At 48.2% G+C, this 21,578-nt stretch overlaps 1 protein-coding gene across 4 annotated transcripts in view; it reads right to left on the reverse strand.

The window, feature by feature from the left end:
• The window catches only part of LOC144677551 (integrin beta-1-like), a 148,059-nt gene that overhangs the window by 55,946 nt on the left and 70,535 nt on the right, over positions 1-21,578 (reverse strand). For all 4 annotated transcript variants that reach the window (XM_078537622.1, XM_078537628.1, XM_078537619.1 and 1 more), the window contains 4 exons: positions 20,905-21,060; positions 18,188-18,283; positions 287-376; positions 36-176 (listed from right to left, as the gene is read on the reverse strand). In XM_078537622.1, the coding sequence (XP_078393748.1) occupies positions 36-176; positions 287-376; positions 18,188-18,283; positions 20,905-21,060 (483 nt within the window). The remainder of the gene's footprint in view (positions 1-35; positions 177-286; positions 377-18,187; positions 18,284-20,904; positions 21,061-21,578) is intronic.

Consider the following 21,578-nt stretch of genomic DNA (forward strand, 5'->3'; position numbering starts at 1 on the left):
TTCATTGCAACTTTAATTTTACACTGATACCTTACCTCATCACCAATTTGAATATCTAAACACTTCCTGCCATTTTCCCCTGTATGAATAATATTATTTTTACAGTGGGCTGTATAGTGTATTGACACTCCTTCTGGCAATTTGCTGTTCTCCAAGATAACCTCAAAAGCCAAAGCCTGTAAAAAAAGATGGAAACATCACCACCGCTAGATTTCTGAGTATTGGACCCAGTACAAAAAGTTGAACAGATTTTGATGCATGAGTCACTTTAATGGTCAATGCTTACGTGATAAGCATCAAGGATTAACTTGATTACATTACTGGAATTTGATGTCAGAATTCCCACTTCATATTTTGGAATTGAACCTTGGAGCATCTATTAAAATAGAGAAAACAGGTTGTTATCTTTCCATATTATAATAGGCTGCAGCTTTAATAATAATGATAAGGTCCTTGAAAACTCTTATTGTGAATAAGCGATAGCAACAGGAATGGCATAAGATTTTGAAACAGTGAAAGTTAGGGGAGCTACTTCTGTTCTCAGTGAAAGATGCAAAAATAATGCGTACATAAGATTTTGAATGAATGCTTTCCTTAATTCTCCCCTACATAGTCAAAGCGGTGCTCTCGCCTATTGCCCAGTTCCTATGACCTTTCAGTAGAATCATGACCTTGGCCTAGTTTCCCAAGTTGGGGTTATAATCATGGCAAGATCCAAGTAGCATCTCTGGCAGCAAGTGAGAGATGACCACTGACCATGAAGAAAATTCAGGTGCCGCTGCAGCACAGGGCCACTTGTGCACACCAGAAGAGGTAGAAGGCCACTTTTGGAGCAGAAGACTAGCCATATAAATACTGTGGCTACAAGAGCAGATCAGAAGCTAGGAATTGTGCGATGAGTAACTCCTTGACTCCTCAAAGCCTGTCCATCATTTATAAGGCACATGTCAGGAGTGTGATGGAATACTTTCCACTTGCCTGGATAAGTGCAGCTTCAACAACACTCAAGAAGCCTGACACCATCCAGGACAAAGCAGCCCGCTTGATTGATACCCCCAACCACAAACATTCACTCCCTCCACCACTGACAAACAGTGGCAGCAGTGTGCACCATCTACAAGATGCACTGCAGGAATTCACCAAGGCTCCTTCGACAGCACCTTCCAAACCCATGACCGCTACCATCTAGAAGGACAAGGGCGTCAGACACATGGGAACACACCCACCTGGAAGTTCCCCTCCAAGGCACTCACCATCCTGACTTGGAAATATATCACCGTTCCTTCACTGTCTCTGGGTCAAAATCCTCTAACTCCCTTCTTAACAGCACTGCGGGTATACCTACACCACATGAACTGCAGCAGTTCAAGAAGGCAGATCACCACCGCCTTCTCAAGGGCAATTAGGGATGGGCAACAAATGCTGGCCTAGCCAGAGACGCTCACATCCCATGAACAAATAGAAAAAAAGAATTGGTAGGCTTTGCTGTCTAACTTTCCCCACTGTGCAATCACTATGCTGCCTGATTTTTTTTTGGGGTGGCGGCGGGGTTGGGGGGGTGGGGATCACTTAGAAAGCTAAAATTCAAGCTACAGCATCACAGAAATTGCAACAAAGAATTGGACAACTCTGGTGGTGCCTCTGGTGGTTTTAGCTCTATAACTGATAGGGCTGCAAAATAGGAGTAGATCTTTTCTTCAAGCCCTTCTAAAGTTTTCATTTTAAATATCTATCCAATTCCCTTTTAAATGATGCAAGATCTTTACCTCAGTTGCCATTGGTGATAAATATTCCCTTTTTAATAACCCATGTTGTGAACATGTTTCTTCTCATTCGCATTTCATTCCTCGAGTGATAATACAGACTCCACAGTGACTCATCACAGACCCACGAATTAGTGAGAACAGTCCATCACTGACAAAACCTTTCATAATTTTGAAATTATTAGATTAAACCACCTAACCTTCTCTGTTTCAGTAAAATTTCAAATTTTTAACTTTCCTTCATAACTATTACCTCCACGTCCGATATCAATCTGGTAGATTTTCACTGTTGCTTGCATGCCTCGAATATCATCCATTAAAAGCTCAGAAACATTTGCCTTTTTACAGTATTTTCTTCCTTCCATCTCACCTTTCAAGGTTTACGTAGCTGCACCTCTAGATCTCTCTGCTCTTCCATTCTGCTAAGAATCTTACCATTTAAGTTCTTCTTTTCACTGTTCTTTTCCCAACATTATGCAATGCATTTTTCTGCAATCACCTGTATCGATTATTTAAATGATATTTTCTAAATTCTACTTACTTCTAAATGGTGAAAAGGTAGAAATAGTGGAGATCCAAAGACTTGGGGGTGCATAGATCATGTCATGAACAGGTACAGGAAATAATTAAAAAGGCTAATAGAATGCTTCATATCTAGAAGACTAGAATACAGGGTGTAGATGCTACGGCTCTGCCTTGCCCGTTGCGAACAGCCGCTGGGACACGCTGTTTGATATGATCCACCAGTCTTTAGGACATACAGCCTACATACCTAGCATCACACTGGCACTGAAATTCAAAGCACTGGTTAGACCACACCTGGGGCAGAATTTTCCCGTCGGTGTGTGGGGAAGGGACCCACACGCCGACGCATAAAATGACGTGCGGTGACGTTGGGCGAGGGTCCCAATGTCACCGCACGCCATTGCAATATTTCATTGGGCGGGAATGCGATGATCTCCGATGTGTGCCCACCATTAATTAACGGGCCACTAAAGGCACTTAAGGCGCCAATTTACAGAGATTTTTCGGCGTCCGTGCAATCTTCAGGTTGTCGCATGGGCGCAATGGGCAGGTGGGTAGGACACATTTGCATAAACCTCATCCACGGACAGGATAAGAGGGATCAGTGGGGTTGCAAGTGTGCTCTGTCAAATATTTTTCAAAGTTACTGATACTTGCCTGTGTGATCTGCAATACTTCAAAACGCATACCAGCCGCTAGCTCTGGACTCACAACCTTCAAGTCAGCACTCTGCAGTGAAGAATCTTTTTTGGGCCTGCATGTTTCGGGAAGCCTTCCCTTAGCCTGGGAGTGGGAGTTGCACTCTCCACTGGAGGCACCTCCGCTGAGGAGGAAGGGAGGGCTAGAAGGGGGAGGAGGCCAGGAGAGCACATTCAGCCTCCAGGGGAGCCACCTTTGGGAGTACAGGCGCATGCACAAGAGGTGCAGGACCAAGAGGTAATCCAAGGTGGAAGGGGCCGCAGAAGATGCCACTATCCTGCTGCCAGGGTATACAGGTGGTGAAGCAGCTACCTCAATATGTCTGAGGTGCAGTGCCAAAGGAGGTTCAATCTCTCAAGGGATACAGTCAACTATTTCTGTCAGATGATAGGGCCTGAGATCTCCGCTAACTGTGTGGGTGGACACCCCATGCCAGCGGCTCTGAATGTCACAGCTGCCCTCAACTTCTATGCCTCTGGCCCCTTCCAGGGGTCAGCGGGTGATCTTTGTGGTGTCTCCCAATCAGCTGTCCACACTTGTGTCAAGCAGGTTACAGACGCTCTGTTCAGACGTGCATTGACCTTCAGCCACTACCGTTGGGACCAGGCAAGCCAGACACAGCGAGCCAGAGGCTTCGCGGCCATTGCTGGCTTCCCCCGTGTCCAGGGTGCAATAGACTGTACACATGTGGCCATCAAGGCGCCAGCAGGTGAGCCCGGTGCCTTCGTCAACAGGAAGGGCTTCCACTCCATGAACGTGCAGATAGTGTGTGATCACAGGATGCAGATTCTACAAGTCTGTGCAAGGTACCCAGGCAGCTCCCACGGCGCCTACATCCTCAGACACTCCCAGGTGCCGGGGCTCTTCAATGCTCCAGCTCGGCTGGATGGATGGTTGCTGGGTGACAAGGGCTAACCCCTCAGAAGGTGGCTCATGACGCCACTCCGCCGTCCAAGAACAGAGGCTGAGCAGCTACAATAGGAGCCACAGCTCCACAAGGGCTGTGGTGGAGAGAGCCATCGGTCTTCTCAAAATGCGCTTCCGATGCCTGGACCGTTCAGGGGGCGCACTCCAATACCCCCCAGATCGTATGTCGCTGATAGTGGTTGCATGCTGCGCTCTCCACAACCTTGCGCTGGGAAGGGCGGACGCTGTGGACGATGAAGGCGTCGATGTAGTGACTGCGGCTGCACACAATGAGTCCAGCAGTGAGTCTGAGGATGAACACACACAGGGAAATGCTGAGGGGGTAGCTGCTGACCCGGGCATACTCCAGGGAGGCAGGGATACCCGGGAGGCTTTAATCCAACAAACCTTCAGCTAGCCCACCACATATGGACCTCCAACAAAAACCTGTGCTGCAAGCTCCAAACTCGATACCTGAGTGCAAAATCTGCCTGGAAGGGAACATTAACTAAGGGCCTTGTCAATAAAGCTGAATGTCCCATTAGCACCAGTGATAAACCCGTGGTGCGCCTAAGGTGCCTTACGTTTACGTTTTTGGGTGCTATGTCTTGGTGCTGACCCCTCGCTGGAACTGGCATCTGAGACAGCCTGCTGACACTGCTGTCCTGTTGTCCACGATGACCTTGGCGGCCGTCCTCTGGCACGTGGAGCCTGTGCTGGCCCCGCCTGGGAGGGAGCTGCCAGTTCCACAGCTGGCATCTCCCCAGTCGTCACAGCCTCATCGGATGTGTCAGTCACTGGGAGAGGAGCTGCCGCCCTCATCCACATCCTGATGGTGTGACGTTGGTGAGTCTGAGACTTCAGGGCCCTCAGGTGTGAGAGGGGGCCCCTGCTCCTCCTCCCGGCCCTGCTCCGCTGATGCTGAAAGGAAGAACATGGACATTGGATCAGTTAACATGGAGACAATGTCAATGTGCATTCCTGTCCCCCGGATCATTATGCACTAATCCTTCCATAAGCAATGGTCAAGCCATGTTGCAAACTTCAATCACTGAACATTCAGCACTGCCATGGCTATTGGGAGAACAATGGTGACCTCAGTGCTGGGCTTAACATACCTGCCCGTGGCACCCCAGCCTCACCAACACCGGCGGACCTGGGCGCATGGCGCCTCTCCAGATCTAGGGCCTCCTGCTCGAACCGGCTAAGTATCACCACCTGGGTCAGCCCGCTGCCAGTCCTCACCCGCTCAGCGGCATTATGTACATTCTTCTCCTGAAAAGGAGAGAAGAGCATTGATTAGTGCTACTTGTACCTGGAATCTCTTCGCGGACGGCTCACCCCAAACAGAGTGGGGCATTGCAGGGCCCCAGTGCCTCCTCATCCTGCTGCTGCTAAACAATTACACAAAGATGCTAGGCCTGTTCCACCACCAACCCCCAACCCCCTTCGCCAAATACGGCTTGCATCACATTAGGCACCACACGGTCTAACCTCCCATAGCAAGGAGGCACAAGCACATGGAGCGCAGAGGACAGCAGATCGATCGGTGCCAAGCCACATTGAAGCTCCCCTTGCAGCATGTCATCACCCTGACTTTGACATGTCCTGGAGTTCCAGCCCTGCGCCTGGGTGCAGCTCCTCCAGGTTGTTCCCAAAACAGTAATGTGGGTCTCCACTTGCTGTGGGGCAGAACCCATCTCTTCACCACCCTCTCAGGGTGACCTCGGCATGGGCAATATCTGCTGGCCCACCCAGCGAAGGACACAGGCCGTCAATGATTCAAAGCAGTCACTACACTCAGACTTGGGGGGGTGGGGGGAGGTCAACAGGGGTCAAAGCTTACCTGCTGGGTTATGTGACCAATGCCAGCATGGTACTCACCCTTCCCGAGCGCAAGAGGTCTTTGAAGCGCTTGCGGCACTGGGCCCACTGCATCACACCACGTTGCGGGAGCTCACTATCTCCGCATCTCCTCCCAGGCACGTTTGGTCACCTGAGGGGGTCTCCTCCTCCCGTCCTGGGGTATGAGGACCTCCCGCCCATGCTGCCACCTCCTCAAGGAGAGTAGTAAGGCAGTCATCAGAAAAACGAGGGGCACAGTGCCCCCCTGCCCTACCCTCCTGCCTGGCCTCACCAGCAGCCCCCTGGGGAGTCCTTCCACTGGCCATGATTCACACCCTTTTTTAAACAAGCCGCCAGGTCACCATTGGACCCGGTGGTCATTGCAGTCCCGCCGCTGCCCGCCCACTCCTGCTGCCCTCGGGAGCCGTGATTCACGCTGGGCGGGCCTTAATTGGCCCGCCTGCATAAAATGGCGGCGTGGACCCAATCGCGGGTGGTGACCGGGTGTGCACCCCCTCCCGTTTCGCCTGCCAGCTAGCCAGAAAATTCTCCCCCTGGAGCCGTTCTAGGCACCACACGTTAGGAAGGATATATTGATTTTGGAGGGAGTGAAACATAGAATTACCAGAATGATATTAGGACTCCAAGGGTTGAAGAGACATCACACAAACTAAGCTTTTACTCTCTGGCATTTATAAGGTTGAGAGGTGAACTGTGCTGAAAAATTGGACAATTTTTGTTGAAGCTTTTCTTCGCAATTCGCAAGAATACCAAATATAAAAGGAACAACAAATTATACTGTATGAGAAGAGAGTGCTGATTGATTGGCAATTGGATGCTGATTGGTAGAGGTGTTGCCATGGAGACTGCACCAGTTGATGGTGGCTGACAATTAACTGCCAAGTACTGTTTGAAATTTGAACCAGGCTGCTTGATTCTGATTGGTCAATGCATTGCCTTGAGGAATGAACCAGCGAGTTCTGTCACTTATTTTGTTTAGCTGAAACAGGCGCAATGTGTGTACATGTTCTTTCTGTCCAATCAGAATCGAGCTGCCTGGTTTTGGTGCATCTGGTGCAGTGGTGCATTCTTTATGGCAAAGCCTTTACCAATCAGAGTCCAGCTTGCACCAATCAGCATTCTTTCATATAGTATAAATTGCTGTTCCCTTTACATTTTCTATTCTTGAGAATTGTGAGCAAGATGAAAAGCTGTGACAAAGAAATGTCTCTTCTCTCAGCAATACTCAAGTTCTGTCCTACCAAACGACGAGTTGAGAGGTGTTTTGATCAAAATTTAAGATATTGCGAGGAACAGATAGACATTATTTCTACAAGTTCAAAAGTTTAGGACTAGGGGGCATAGTCCAAATATTAGAATCAGGCCTCTCAGAAGTGAAATTGTAAACGTTTCTACACACAAGGTAGAAGTTCGTAACATTCCACAAATGAGAATTGATGTTCAATCATTTGGGACTATGAAAGCTGAGATTAATAGGTTTTTGTAAGCAAAGGTATTATGGGATACAGGACAAAGGCCCTGACGGAGTTCGGTCAACCGTAGTCTAATTAACTGATAGGACAGGCTACAGGGTCTAAATGGCCTACTGTTCCTGTGCATCTGCTTATCTACCCACACTGCTAAGCTTTCTCTGCCTCCCATAATTTCCTGCATTGTTATCACAGTTTACCCACCCTGCCATGTGGAGAAGTATTAATTTTGATACATCTTTTTGCACATACTAATTTGATACAGTATTGTGGGGATGGAGAGGTTTTAAGCAGAAGCAAGGCCAGTACACAGAATGCTAAGTGAAGCAAGCTATAAGCTAAATATACTTCCAGAGATAACTATTTCAATTTTTGAGTTTATGGAATAAACAGGCATCTAAAACAATTAGTGAGGACTCAGTTGAAGTTTTCTGAGCTAAAGTTCCCAAATTCAATAGGGCAAGGGTTTAGCATCAAGAGAGGAAAGTGGTGAAAACAGTCCATGGTAATCCTGAACATGAACAAACTAGCCAGGCTAAATAACCTTATCTTGTTCTCAGATCATTATCAGGGGATCAACAGATATATTGTACTTATCCAGTAGATTACTGGTGCCTGTTTTTAATTGTTCTATAATCCTACCAGGATCATTCCAACCTTTTCATCTAAAATATTTCAAACACCCTTTGTCCCAAGAATTCTTCAGCTGACAGTTGCTACTAAGAAGAAACAGCAAAAATGTTCACTGTTAGATTTTAAAAGTAGTTTGACAAAATTGGAACCATTCAGGGCTCGTTGCTTTTTAGCAACTTTTAAGTCGCTGACATTATAGCTTGAACTGCTAGTGAACAGTAAATGCTTTCCAAGAAGATCTAATTCAGTGACACAAAAAAACCACCTGTTTAAAAAAATGACCAAACCAGGCGTGTCTGAAACTGCAAATTCACAGAAACAGCGAACCAGGCCTTGTGCTGGTGCTATATGAACTAAAATGTAAGGTTTGAAGGTCTGTCACATGTTCAACCAAATACCAGTCAGTGAGAGAATCTAGGATGGGTGAAAACAGTACAGGAGAACAACAGCACACCGACTTCGCCCCGACCACCTTTATAACAGATATCACCTTTTACCAATAATGTCAGTCCTTTATCTAGCCAGTAAATCAATTTCCATAAAACATTTCATACACTCTTAGCTCCACCTCCTGCTTCTAGCCAGTCTGCTGTGATGCCATTAATTTCATCACCATTGCATGGGTGGGATTTTTGCCTCGTCGCGCGGCCTTGGCGGGCCGGCTCAGGAGTGGCCTTGAAACCGGCCACAGCCCGTGACCGGGCCCGACTGCGATTTCACGCTGGCTGGCCAATTAACGGCCAGTCAGTGTGAATCGCGCGCTACAACATTCAGCGCTGCTGGGGGTGGGGAGGAGGGCAAGCGTGGAAGTCAGCGCATGTGCACGGGTTGCGCTCAGTCAAAGCCCCCTGAAGGCACAAACTGTCTCAGGGAGCTGAAGATTTTTCACATTAAAAATAAACAATTGAAAACTAAAGGAACCATGTCCCTTCATGTGACTCTGTCACACGAGCAGAGGCATGTTAAAAATGAGTTTTTAAAAATCTTAATTTTTTAAATAAATCACTGGTTGGAACCTCATCCCACCCATGGATGAGGTTTCGCAAAAATGCAAAGGCCGCTTGGCCTATTCGCCCACCTGCCAACCGAACGGTTGGCCGGGCAGCAAAACATTCCATTTAGTTAATTGTTTCGGGGCCTTAATTGCCGGTGGGCACGCTGCCGCCTCTCGCGCGCACCCGCCGAGCGAAATATCGCAGGAGTGCACGATGATGTCGGGGCACACGCCCGATGTTATCACACACTATTTTTCTCTCGCTCGGGTCAGGTGCGTGCTCGCCCAACGAAGGAAAATTTCTGCCCTATATTTCTAATTGCAGTAGTTTAATTCTAATATTCTGCCATTTAGCACCAACTTTAACTTTTAACCTTGTATTGCTACATTTGAGTAAAGTTGCATTCCTTCTTTTATTCTAAATGTTTTTTCTCCTACCAGGTCCATTGGCAGATGCTGTTTTGTTCAAAGAATTGATCCCATATCCTGCACCTCCAAATTGTTCCTGCTGTAAAAGTCTAATTAACTTCAGTCTACCGAAGGTAGCACAATTTAAACACTTGGGAAGCATGTGGTGGAAACTATACCTGATATAACAATTTACTAAATTATTTCATGAAAAGAAACTATGTATTTACAATTAGAGCTTTTATGAAGTGATAAAAATCATTGGCTATTTCTTCCAGTTACATATGGTAAAGGCTGAAGTACACCAGCTATACAGTTACATTCAAAGAATTCTGATGGCAAACAACACTTGACTTCAAAAACAGGATTACTATTACAAATATTATATTCAATGAATGGGAGCATTTGAAATTTCACAAAAGAAATGTTTAACAAAACTGAATGATGAACTCTGACAGCAACATCCACCTTATCAATGATTCACACCACAGTGATGTGGATTATTATTCTTTTGTTAATTGTTAGCAGAGGAAAATACTATACAAATAGAAAGCAATCCGCAAAGAAATGTTCAATAAACATCGTTTAGTCTGCAAAGACGGTAGGCTGAATCTGTTGAATCACTGGTTTAAATTCATAGAAGCCACTATTGTTTGTTTTGTACGAGGTTGTGAATTATTTTAGAAATGTATAATACGTAGTTTAGAGTTTATTCTATAATAAAATTGAGCTTAGCAGTTATGTAGCCTACCCCTCTTCCCTAAACATAGTGCATATTGGTTTAATGCATACATCCATTCCCTTGCTGAAATAAATGAAACTAATGGATTCTCTGAGTAATTTAAATTAGCTTTGTTCTTTGGTACTTAAAGCCCAGAGAGAGCTTTTTTCAAAGTATATATGTTTATTACAGTTATAGAAGAAGCTACAAGGCAAGTAAAGATGTTAAAATACAAAGGTTTTACTTATAACATAGACAGCTAAATAAATATACAACCTGTTAACATCTACAAGTTCCAGGATGATCCTTATGGTAGTACATGAGTGAACCTGTCTTGGTCTAAAACCATTCTAAGACATTATACTTTATGTCTGCTTTGATACGTGTTAAATCTCTCATTATATTACAGGAACTTGAGGCTGCTTTTTTGTGTGATTATGTTGGCCCAAGCAACCTCCTAACCACATCCACACATTCCAAAATAGGCAGAAGCAGTTACTTCAGATGCACTTCAGCCTTTACCAGATACCATAACCTAAGAGAGTAGGCAAAATGATGTCTTCCGACACAGGTGGGCAAGGACAATCACTCAATCTGCTGACAATAGCAACTTTGATTCTAAAAGCTCTGCGCACCTTTTGGCTAAGATCAAGTGTTGCAGGGGCGACACCATGGTCCTGCCAAGGCAAGGTCGGGATGGAAGGGCGATAACCAATCGCAATCCGAATCCATACCGTGGGTTACCTATCACCGTCCGAGTCACGGTGAACCACAGCGACGAAGGAGGATCACCTATGGATCGGGGCTTCTTCACCAGGAGGATCCTGTTGAAGGCGTGCGGCTTCCAAGCTACGGAGATCTTCACCCTGCACGACTCCCGCAAAGGTGGTTATTTTGACGTGACGTTCAAGCGAGTGGCAGACTGCGTCCGGCTCCTGAGGGTGTTCGAGGAGAAGAGAGACCTGCCGGAGATGAAGATCCTGACGGCGGAGCCGCACTTTTCTCTGCCGTTGCAACGGGAACGTGAGGTGATGGTGCATGTGTACAACCCCTTCGTCCCTGTCGCCGACGTGGTCACCTTCCTCACCAGGTACTTCGATAAGGTGGGGAGCGGCACTGAGATTCGAGACGACTTGGGGATCTGGACAGGCAAACGCCTGTTTAAGGTCACGCTAAAGACCGATGGTAAGGGAGCCATTTTCCACCCTCCTTCCAGTTTCGCTATCGGGGGAAACCGTGGCTACCTGGTCTACGCTGGGCAACCCAAGCATTGTCGCTCATGCGGCAAGGCTGGTCATGTGGCGGCCAACTGCAGCGCCTCCCTCTGCAAGATCTGCAAACAGGAAGGGCACCAGACAAAAGACTGCAAACAGGCCAAGTGCTGCAACCTGTGTGGCGAGGCAAGTCACCTCTACAGGACCTGCCCCAAACGCTGCCGTACTTACGCACAGGCAGCCAAAGCCGACCAGGGGGAAGCAGAAGAAATGTTCCGTGTCACTCCAACCACCAAGGCCCCCAGGGAGCTCAACGGGACAAAGGAGGACACAGAGAGAGACAAGGTGGAGAAAGAGATTGAGGCAACAGAGAGCCAATCAACAGCACTACCCCCTGAACCTTCCAGTCCTCAGGACAGCGAATCAATGGAGGAGGAGGCAGCAGTGGAAAAGCAGCAGGGGGAGTGGCGGACGGTGAAGAACAAGAAAAGTAAGAGGGAGCGAAGAAGAAGCAAAGGCGTTTCCCAGAGAAGCGGCAAGAGGCGTCTCCCATCCGACACGGATGACAAGGGCAGCAGCTCTTCGGATGAGGAAGTGCCAGAGCGGCACCGACAGAAGAGGCGGCAAAGCTCCAGGGCGTTGGAGGACGAGACACCCGAGCTCCAGAAAATTGGAGACAACAAGGAGCCCAGCGCACCCCAACTTTGCCTGCAACCTGAGGAGGCCAGTGCACCACAGCCCCTGGAATCTGGGAGCAGTGAGGCAATCATCGCACCCCAGCTCCAGGAAGCCGGGAACAGCAACCCCCCAGAGGGGGTGAGTTTTGGAGAAGCTTCTCCAGCAAAGGTCATCTCAAAACCCGCTCGCTACGTGAACCTCCAGATGCCACTGGAGCAGAACACGGCCAAGGAGATCTACCTCAGCCCATCCAAAGTGAAGGAATTTGAGCTCACTACGGGTATGAAGGAGCAGACTAAAGGTCTGGGACTCTCAGAGACAGTGGGTTTGGTAGGAGAATAAATGCTTTAAAATGGGTTTAAAGATTGTATCCATAAATGTGCGTAGCATTAAATCTACTACGCGATGTGTTGCGACCTTGGACTACCTAGCCAAGGTCAAAGCTGACCTGTTGTTTCTGCAGGAGTGTGCGATACCGCACCTCAGCTCCTACAGGCAATGGTCACGATGGTGGTCCCACGGGCCATCGATCTGGTCGGGCGGAAACGACTCTCGTTCCTCCGGCCTGGGTATTCTGCTGCGGGGAGGCAACTTCACCGTCTCCGAGGTCAAGGAGGTGGTGGGCGGGCGACTCCTCGTAGCAGACGTAATGTACAAGAACGCTCCACTCCGGTTAATTAACGTGTATGGCCCGGCACAAGGGGCTGAGCGGCTGGAAGTTTTTCAGCAGCTCCCACTGCTGCTGGCGACCTCCAGGCCGGTCATTCTGGGCGGGGACTTCAACTGCATCATCGATGCGGCTGGACGATCCGGCAGGGCCGGAAGCAGATTGGACACTACGTCCAGATCCCTGATGGAAACAGTTAAGGATGCCAAGCTGCACGACGTCTTCAGCAACCCTGCAGACGGAGCGCAGCGTAGATACACCTGGTCGCGGCCAGACGGGTCCATTCGTTCCAGGATAGACTTCCTGTTTGTGTCCCGTGCATTCACAGTCAGATCCACCGACGTCAAGCCGGTGTTCTTCTCTGACCACTGCCTCCTACTGGCGGACTGCCACTTGGAGGAAGACCTGAGGGTGGGCAGGGGGGCATGGAAGCTAAATGTGCAACTGCTGACCCCAGAGAACATTGAGGAGCTCAAGAGGGATTACAAAGGTTGGAGAACCGTGAAACCCCTCTTTGAGTCCCTGACACACTGGTGGGAAGTGATCAAGGGAAGCATCAAGAGGTTTTTCATCCGCAAAGGCACCCAGAAAGCTAGAAAGGAACAGAGGGAAATGTCCCGACTCCAGGAAAAGATGCAGAATCTGCTCCGGCTGCAGTCGATGGGGGTCGATGTCAAGGAGGAGCTCCAAGAGGTGAAGGGCCAGCAAGCCTCGCACTTTGCCTCGGAGGCCTCCAAGATCATCTTCCGTTCCAGAGTCCGCTCCGTGGAGCAGGATGAGACGTGCTCACGTTTCTTCTTCCAAAAGGTACACAGAGAGCGCTCTGTGATCAGCAGCCTGAAGGAAGAAGACGGCTCAGTAAAGTCATCACGGTCCGACATTCTGAGGATCAGCAAATCCTTTTATGCCGGACTGTATGACGTGAAGCCCACGGACAGCACGGCCTCCCAGTCCTTCCTGTCCTCTATCACGGAGGTCTTAGACCACAGTACGCGGGAGAGCCTAGACAAACCGCTAACTCCTGACGAACTGACTAAGGCCCTCGAGTCCTTCGAGAAGAGTAAAACCCCCGGAAGCGACGGCCTGCCGGCGGAGTTGTATTCGGCTCTGTGGGACTTGATCGGCCCAGACCTGCTAGAAGTGTACGAGAGTATGCTCCTGGCCGGCAGCATGTCAGAATCCATGAGGAAAGGCATCATCACCCTCATCTACAAGCACAAGGGGGAAAGGGAGGAAATTAGAAATTGGCGACCCATTTCACTGTTGAATGTGGACTATAAGATTCTGTCCAAGGTCATCGCCAACCGGGTCAAATCCGCTCTGGAATTGGTGATTCACCCTGACCAGACCTGCTCTGTGCCAGGCAGGAAGATCTCTGACAGCCTGGCGCTGCTCAGGGATACGATTGCCTATGTACAGGACAGGGGTGTGGATACCTGCCTCATCAGCTTGGATCAGGAGAAGGCCTTTGACAGAATATCGCACACCTACATGGGGGATGTGCTCTCCAAAATGGGCTTTGGGGAGGGAATTTGAAATTGGATCCAACTGCTCTACACTAACATCAGTAGCGCAGTCTCAATCAATGGGTGGGAAACAGATAGCTTTCCGATTAAATCTGGAGTCAGGCAGGGCTGTCCTCTCTCGCCTGTCCTTTTCGTGTGCTGCATAGAACCCTTTGCCGAGTCCATCAGGAAGGATCCGGGCATAAGAGGAGTGACGATCCCAGGCAGTGGAGGCACTCAGGTAAAAGCCTCCCTGTACATGGACGACGTCGCCGTTTTCTGCTCGGATCCGCTGTCGGTGCGCAGACTGATGCACGTCTGCGACCAGTTCGAACTGGCCTCGGGAGCCAAGGTAAATCGTGGGAAGAGCGAGGCCATGTTCTTTGGGAACTGGGCTGACCGATCCTTTGTCCCCTTCACTGTCAGGGATGACGGCCTGAAGGTGCTGGGGATATGGTTCGGAGGGACCGGGGCATGCGTTAGAAACTGGAAGGAGCGAGTGGCTATGGTGAAAAGGAAACTGGGCATGTGGGAGCGACGCTCCCTCTCCATTGCGGGAAAGAACCTGGTCATCAGGTGTGAGGTACTCTCGCTGTTGCTGTACGTGGCGCAGGTCTGGCCCATTCCACACTCCTGCGCGATGGCGATCACTCGAGCCATCTTCCGCTTTATCTGGAGGTCGAAAATGGATCGTGTCTGCAGGGACGCGATGTACAAGCCTCTAGATAAAGGGGGAAAAAACGTGCCCAACATCGCCCTCATACTGATGGCCACCTTTGTGTGTGGCTGCATCAAGCGGTGCGTAGACCCTCAGTACGCAAACACCAAGTGTCACTACGTGCTGAGGTTCTACCTGTCCCCGGTGTTGCGAAGGATGGGTCTGGCCACGCTGCCGCGGAACGCTCCAAGTAGTTGGACCGTGCCGTACCACCTGTCCCTGGTGGAAAAATTTATGCAGAAAAACACCTTTGACCACAAGTCCATCAGGCAGTGGTCAGCACGTAACGTCCTAGAGGCCCTGAGGGAAAAGGAGAGGGTGGACCCTGTGGGATGGTTCCCCGAGCAGACTGTCAAAGTCATTTGGCAGAATGCCTCATCGCCAGAACTTTCCAACAAGCACCAAGACGTAGCTTGGCTGGTGGTGAGAAAGGCCCTCCCCGTCAGATCCTTCCTACACGCCAGGAGTCTCACCCCCTCTGCACGTTGCCCTCGAGGTGGCTGTGGTGGGGAAGAGACCGTTGTTCACCTCCTTGTGGATTGTGCCTTTGCAAAGAAAGTCTGGAGAGAGATGCAGTGGTTGCTGTCGAGGTTCATCCCGAGCAGTTCTGTGACACAGGACTCTGTGCTCTACGGGCTGTTCCCAGGGACACACACCGAGACAAACATCGACTGCAGCTGGAGGATCATCAACTCGGTGAAAGAGGCGCTTTGGTCTGCCCGAAACTTGTTGGTCTTCCAGCACAAAGAGTTGTCCCCGACCGATTGTTGCGGACTGGCACAATCCAAAGTCCAGGACTACGTGCTGAGGGACGCACTAAAGCTTGGGGCAGCTGCCGCAAAGGCGCAATGGGGAAGGGTCGCTGTCTAAGACCTTTCTACCACAGCGCACCGAGAGACTGGGAACTGTTTAGAGCCCCTCGGGCTGTACAGATCAAAATGAAAGGCTGTAAATCATTGTAATATTGTTTGTACTGATGCACCTGGTGATACATTTTGTAAAAGTTTAACCTGGATTGTACCCTTGTAATGTTGTTTTTGAAATGGTTTTGAATGTGATTGAAGATTTTTTATGAATAAAGTATATTTTTACAAAAAAAAAAAAAAAAAGCTCTGCGCAGACTGATCCACATCTGTGACCAGTTCGAACTGGCCTCGGGAGCCAAGGTAAATCGTGGGAAGAGCGAGGCCATGTTCTTTGGGAACTGGGCTGACCGATCCTTTGTCCCCTTCACTGTCAGGGCTGACGGCCTGAGGGTGCTGGGGATATGGTTCGGAGGGACCAGGGCATGCGTTAGAAACTGGAAGGAGCGAGATTCTATGGTGAAAAGGAAACTGGGCATGTGGGAGCGACGCTCCCTCTCCATTGTGGGTAAGAACCTGGTCATCAGGTGTGAGGCACTCTCGCTGTTGCTGTACGTGGCGCAGGTCTGGCCCATTCCACACTCCTGCATGGTGGCGATCACTCGAGCCATCTTCCGCTTTATCTGGAGGTCAAAAATGGATCGTGTCCGCAGGGACGTGATGTACAAGCCTCTAGATAAAGGGGGAAAAAACGTGCCCAACATCGCCCTCATACTGATGGCCACCTTTGTGTGTGGCTGCATCAGGCGGTGCGTAGACCCTCAGTACGCAAACACCAAGTGTCACTATGTGCTGAAGTTCTACCTGTCCTCGGTGTTGCGAAGGATGGGTCTGGCCACGCTGCCGCGGAACGCTCCAAGTAGTTGGACCGTGCCGTACCACCTGTCCCTCGTGGAAAAATTTATGCAGAAAAACACCTTTGACCACAAGTCCATCAGGCAGTGGTCAGCACGTAACGTCTTAGAGGCCCTGAGGGAAAAGGAGAGGGTGGATCCTGTGGGATGGTTCCCCGAGCAGACTGTCAAAGTCATTTGGCAGAATGCCTCATCGCCAGAACTTTCCAACAAGCACCAAGACGTGGCTTGGCTGGTGGTGAGAAAGGCCCTCCCCGTCAGATCCTTCCTACACGTCAGGAGTCTCACCCCCTCTGCACGTTGCCCTCGAGGTGGCTGTGGTGGGGAAGAGACCGTTGTTCACCTCCTTGTGGATTGTGCCTTTGCAAAGAAGGTCTGGAGAGAGATGCAGTGGTTGCTGTCGAGGTTCATCCCGAGCAGTTCTGTGACATAGGACTCTGTGCTCTACGGGCTGTTCCCAGGGACACACACCGAGACAAACATCAACTGCAGCTGGAGGATCATCAACTCGGTGAAAGACGCGCTTTGGTCCGCCCAAAACTTGTTGGTCTTCCAGCACAGAGTTGTCCCCGACCGAGTGTTGCGGACTGGCACAATCCAAAGTCCAGGACCACGTGCTGAGGGACGCACTAAAGCTTGGGGCAGCTGCCGCAAAGGCGCAATGGGGAAGGGTCGCTGTCTAAGACCTTTCTGCCACAGTGCACCGAGGGGCTGGGAACTGTTTAAATCCCCTCGGGCTGTACAGCTCAAAATGAAAGGCTGTAAATGATTGTAATATTGTTTGTACTGATGCACCTGGTGATACATTTTGTTAAAGTTGAACCTGAATGTACCCTTGTAATGGTGTTTTTGAAATGGTTTGGAATGTGGTTGAAGATATTTTATGAATAAAGTATATTTTTGCAAAAAAAAAAGCTCTACTACTGAAAAACCTGCAAAATAGTAGACTTCTAACATATTTCATCAGGTTCTTGTAAAGTTCAATTCTGTGTTGCTATTTACAATAAATGTAATGGTTTGAAGATAGTTTCTGTCTACATGTATAATATTTTTGAAAATACTAAGCTTTGACTTTGCAACTGAGAAACAGAATCAGACCTCCACTCACCGATAAGTTACGCATCTCCTCCCCACATACCACACCTCCCCACCCCCCACCGCCCCCGACACACACCCACCCATTCCATTCATAGCCAAACATTCAGCTTTGTGATTATTTACATAATGGAGCCGGGTCACTGGCTTCTACCATGAAGCACGACTAAAACATGGGTATAGTTTTGCGTTGAATGCCCGTTGCAACATGAGTCAGTCAAATAAGCCAAATTCTTTTCAACACGTTAATAATTTCCTCAGAAAGTCCATGGAAATTACTGCACAGGTCTTGACTAACAGGAACTATTCTTTTGGGTCCCTTCCATCAGCCTTTGAATTCTGGATAACTAGGCTTATCAGGAGACCCTGCAACCCACGTTCTAATGATGCAAATGCATCAGAGGATATATGGTCCTCTTTTGCATGTAGCTTAGCTGCAAACCAGCTACATCTGGGCGGATTCATCCAGCATTTATTGGAAACAACTTGACGGAAATGAGGAGGTGTGCAGAAAGACAGGGATAGCACAGATTGCATCGCCATTGAATTTTCCAGACCCGTCACTATCAGGTCCACCAAACAACTGCTAGGCAATCGAGGCTGTCTTACCTGGTAAATGTCTTTGAACTCTTCTTTAACAGCAAAAAAAAGCTGGATTTTATTCTCTTCAAGTTTTTGGGCCAAATGAGAAATGGATGGATGATTCTGTAAATAAAAAACATTTCAGAATTTGCATGTGAGCAAAGTACAAAAAATCCAAAATGCACACCACTTATCATCGAAATTTTGCAACATAACCTCCTCAGACCAATTCCCAACTTAAACAACGTTTTGATTTCTACAACTAACATTTTACGATCATCTGTTATTCTATATCCCAACCTGACCGACTCAACACAGAAAACACAGCTCCAATGCATCACTGTCAGGGTTGCAACTTTGGTTGGACAATTCCTGAATGTTTGATATTATATATTATAACACATCATGTTTGATTGCATGGCACTTAATAATGGGACATTTGATTAAAGGATATTTGCCTACAGTTCAGAGGAGTTGTAATCACAGTGAGACCTGGACTGTGTATCAGCAACACTTTGAGAAATTCCATCAGCAATGCCTACGCTGCATCCTCCAGATTCAATGGGAGGACAATTGAACAAATGCTAATGTCCATCTTGAAGCCAGCTCCACAAGCATTCAGGCAAAACCCCTGCAAAATCAACTTTGATTGATAGGACACTGGTGGCCAAAAAGCATCTCCCCAGCTAGGTCTCAGCTCTAAGATGGCCAATGTCCCAGGGAGGGCAAAAAATTGCTTCAGAAACACTGGGCAGAATTTTCCCCCCATCGGGGGGGAAGTTTAGGAGCGGGCGCACGGAGGCGTGCCTCCGATCAGCACCCCTGATCAGGGGCGTGCCGCCATGTAACGTGGGTAGGCCAATTAAGGCCCGCCCTGCGTGACGTCCGCAAGGGAGCGCTGCGCTCCCTGTGTGGGCGGTGGATTCCCTGAGCCAAGAGAGCGCTCTTTCGTGCATGCGCGTGAAAGAGTGCACTTGTCTCCCTGAGGCTAAGTGCTGCCTCAGGGAGATCGGCGCTACAATAAAACATCTGAAAAATAGAGAAAAAAAAATTCCCTGACATGTCCCCTCATGTGACACTGTCACATGAGTTGGGACATGTCCATCACTTTTAAATACTCTTTAATTACATTTTTTTAAACCTACATGAAACCTCATCCTGACCATGAATGAGGTTTCATGCTTTTTCTAATGCCCGCCGGTGCTCCTGGCCTGCCCGCCAACATTAAAGTTGGACATGCAGGTCCATTAATTAGTTTAACGATTTTGTCAATGGCCTCAACTGGCCATTGACAAGTTGGTGGGCGCACAGCTGATTCTGCTGAGCCCCCGCCTACCTGAAAATTGGAATGGGGCAGGGTGATGTCGGGAGTTCTGCCCAATGTCATCTTGCATCATTTTAAGCGTCGGTGAGTGGGCCCCACCTCCCCCCCCCCCCCTCCCCCCGCTCGCCGACCAGAAAAGCTAGGCCATGGTAAAGCTCTCCTTGAAGCACGGCAGCATTGACATTAATGACTGGGAAGAGATTGCTGCCAATTTTTCAAATGGTGACAACTTGTCTGTCAAGCTACATAATGCTTTGAGTCACAACGTCTTAATGTTGCAGCAGAGCAGTGGCAGGGAAGGAAAGAAAAGGAAGCAAATCCTGCACTCCGGTTCCCACTACCTTGTTGTTCATCCTGTCTCCTGTACCCAAAGATCTGTGGGTCAAGAATCAGTCTGTTCAGTCACATGAAGACCCATGGCAGAAACTCGCAACCCTGAGTAAACATTATCCTCAAATTGAGGGACAGTCAGCGATGACATTCTATAGCCAGAAATTCAATAATAGCTTCTTATGGTTCATGGTCTTAAATGCACATAGGTGACCAGAAATAACTAGAAATGGATTGGAAATCACCACCAAGTCACCAGCCATCCTGACTTCGGAGGAGGTGATGGCGTAGTGGTATTGTCGCTGGACTAGTAATCCAGAGACCCAGGGTAATGCTCTGGGGACCTGGGTCCGAATCCTGCCATGGCAGATGGTGGAATTTGAATTCAATAAAACAAAATCTGGAATTGTATGTCTGATGATGACCATGAAACCATTGTCGACTGTTGTAAAAACCCATCTGGTTCACTAATGTCCTTTAGGGAAGTAAATCTGCTGTCCTTACCTGGTCTGGCCTACATGTGACTCCAGACCCACAACAATGTGGTTGACTCTAAAATGCCCTGTGAACTAGGGCAGTTAGGGATGGGTAATAAATGCTGACCTAGCCAGTGACACCTGCATCCCATGAATGAATAAAAAAAAAATCACCATTTCATTATTGTTTCTGGATCAATCCAGTGTTCCCTTCCTAACACTACTGCAGAAGCACCACAAGGGCTTGCAGTGGTTCAAGGACATGGCCCAGATTCCCCTTCTTAGGGCAACTACTGATAGGCAATAAATCTGGGTTGCCGGTGTTGCCACCTCACAAGTACAAACAATAACACAATACTACTAAATCAGTGATAGACTCATTTGCTGTGCTACGCACTAATATCCAATATATGTAGCAGTACTTGAATCACAGCAATCCCTACTATGTTCAGACTAAGGGTGTAGGAGACAACGGAAAATATTTCGAATACTGTATAACCCAAATTGAAACCTTTATACATAGATTTTCAAGAACAGCAAACAAGTTTTCTTTCCCTTAAAAGAGCTATATTATCTATCCAATGTGCATTTGATAATTTCAAAAGCAAGCTTACATGGTGATGGCTGGTTGTATAGGCACCTTGACTATCGATGTGACATTTACCATCATTTGGCAGCATACTGATGAGCTTGCCATCTCTAGCAAAGCGAAGTCCTGTGTTACTGTAGTAGACAAGCAGTCGACTGACATTTCGCCAACCGATTATATCCTGTAAGGTAAAGCAGATTTAAATAAGCTAAATGTGTACACTCATTTTGAAGAACAGTTTTACTTTGAGCAATGAGGAAAAGAAAAAGGATATAGAGACAAACTTGGACAGTGAATGTTAGAGATCTATACTACGCTTTAGAGAAAAGCGTTGTATGAAGTTCAGTGTGGAGAAATGTGAAGTGATTCATTTTGGTAGCAAGGCCATGCAGAGACAATATAAAATAAAGGGTACAATTCTAAAGAGGGTACAGGAGCAGAGGGACCTGGGTATATATGTACATAAGTCATTGAAAGTGGCAGGACAGGTTAAGAGAGCAGTTAATAAAGCATAAAGCATATGGCATCCTAGGCTTTATTAAAAGGGGCTTAGAGTACCAAAGCAAGGAGGTTATGTTGAATTTGTACAAAACACTAGTTCAGCCTCAGCTGAAGACACAATAAGCTGAAAAAATAGAAGCTCCCCTTTTCCCACATTTGCTATCAATTCAAAAGGCAAGCTTCCTTATCTCTTTCTAT

Source organism: Cetorhinus maximus, chromosome 3 (assembly GCF_964194155.1).
Source record: "Cetorhinus maximus chromosome 3, sCetMax3.hap1.1, whole genome shotgun sequence".
Taxonomy (NCBI): domain Eukaryota; kingdom Metazoa; phylum Chordata; class Chondrichthyes; order Lamniformes; family Cetorhinidae; genus Cetorhinus; species Cetorhinus maximus.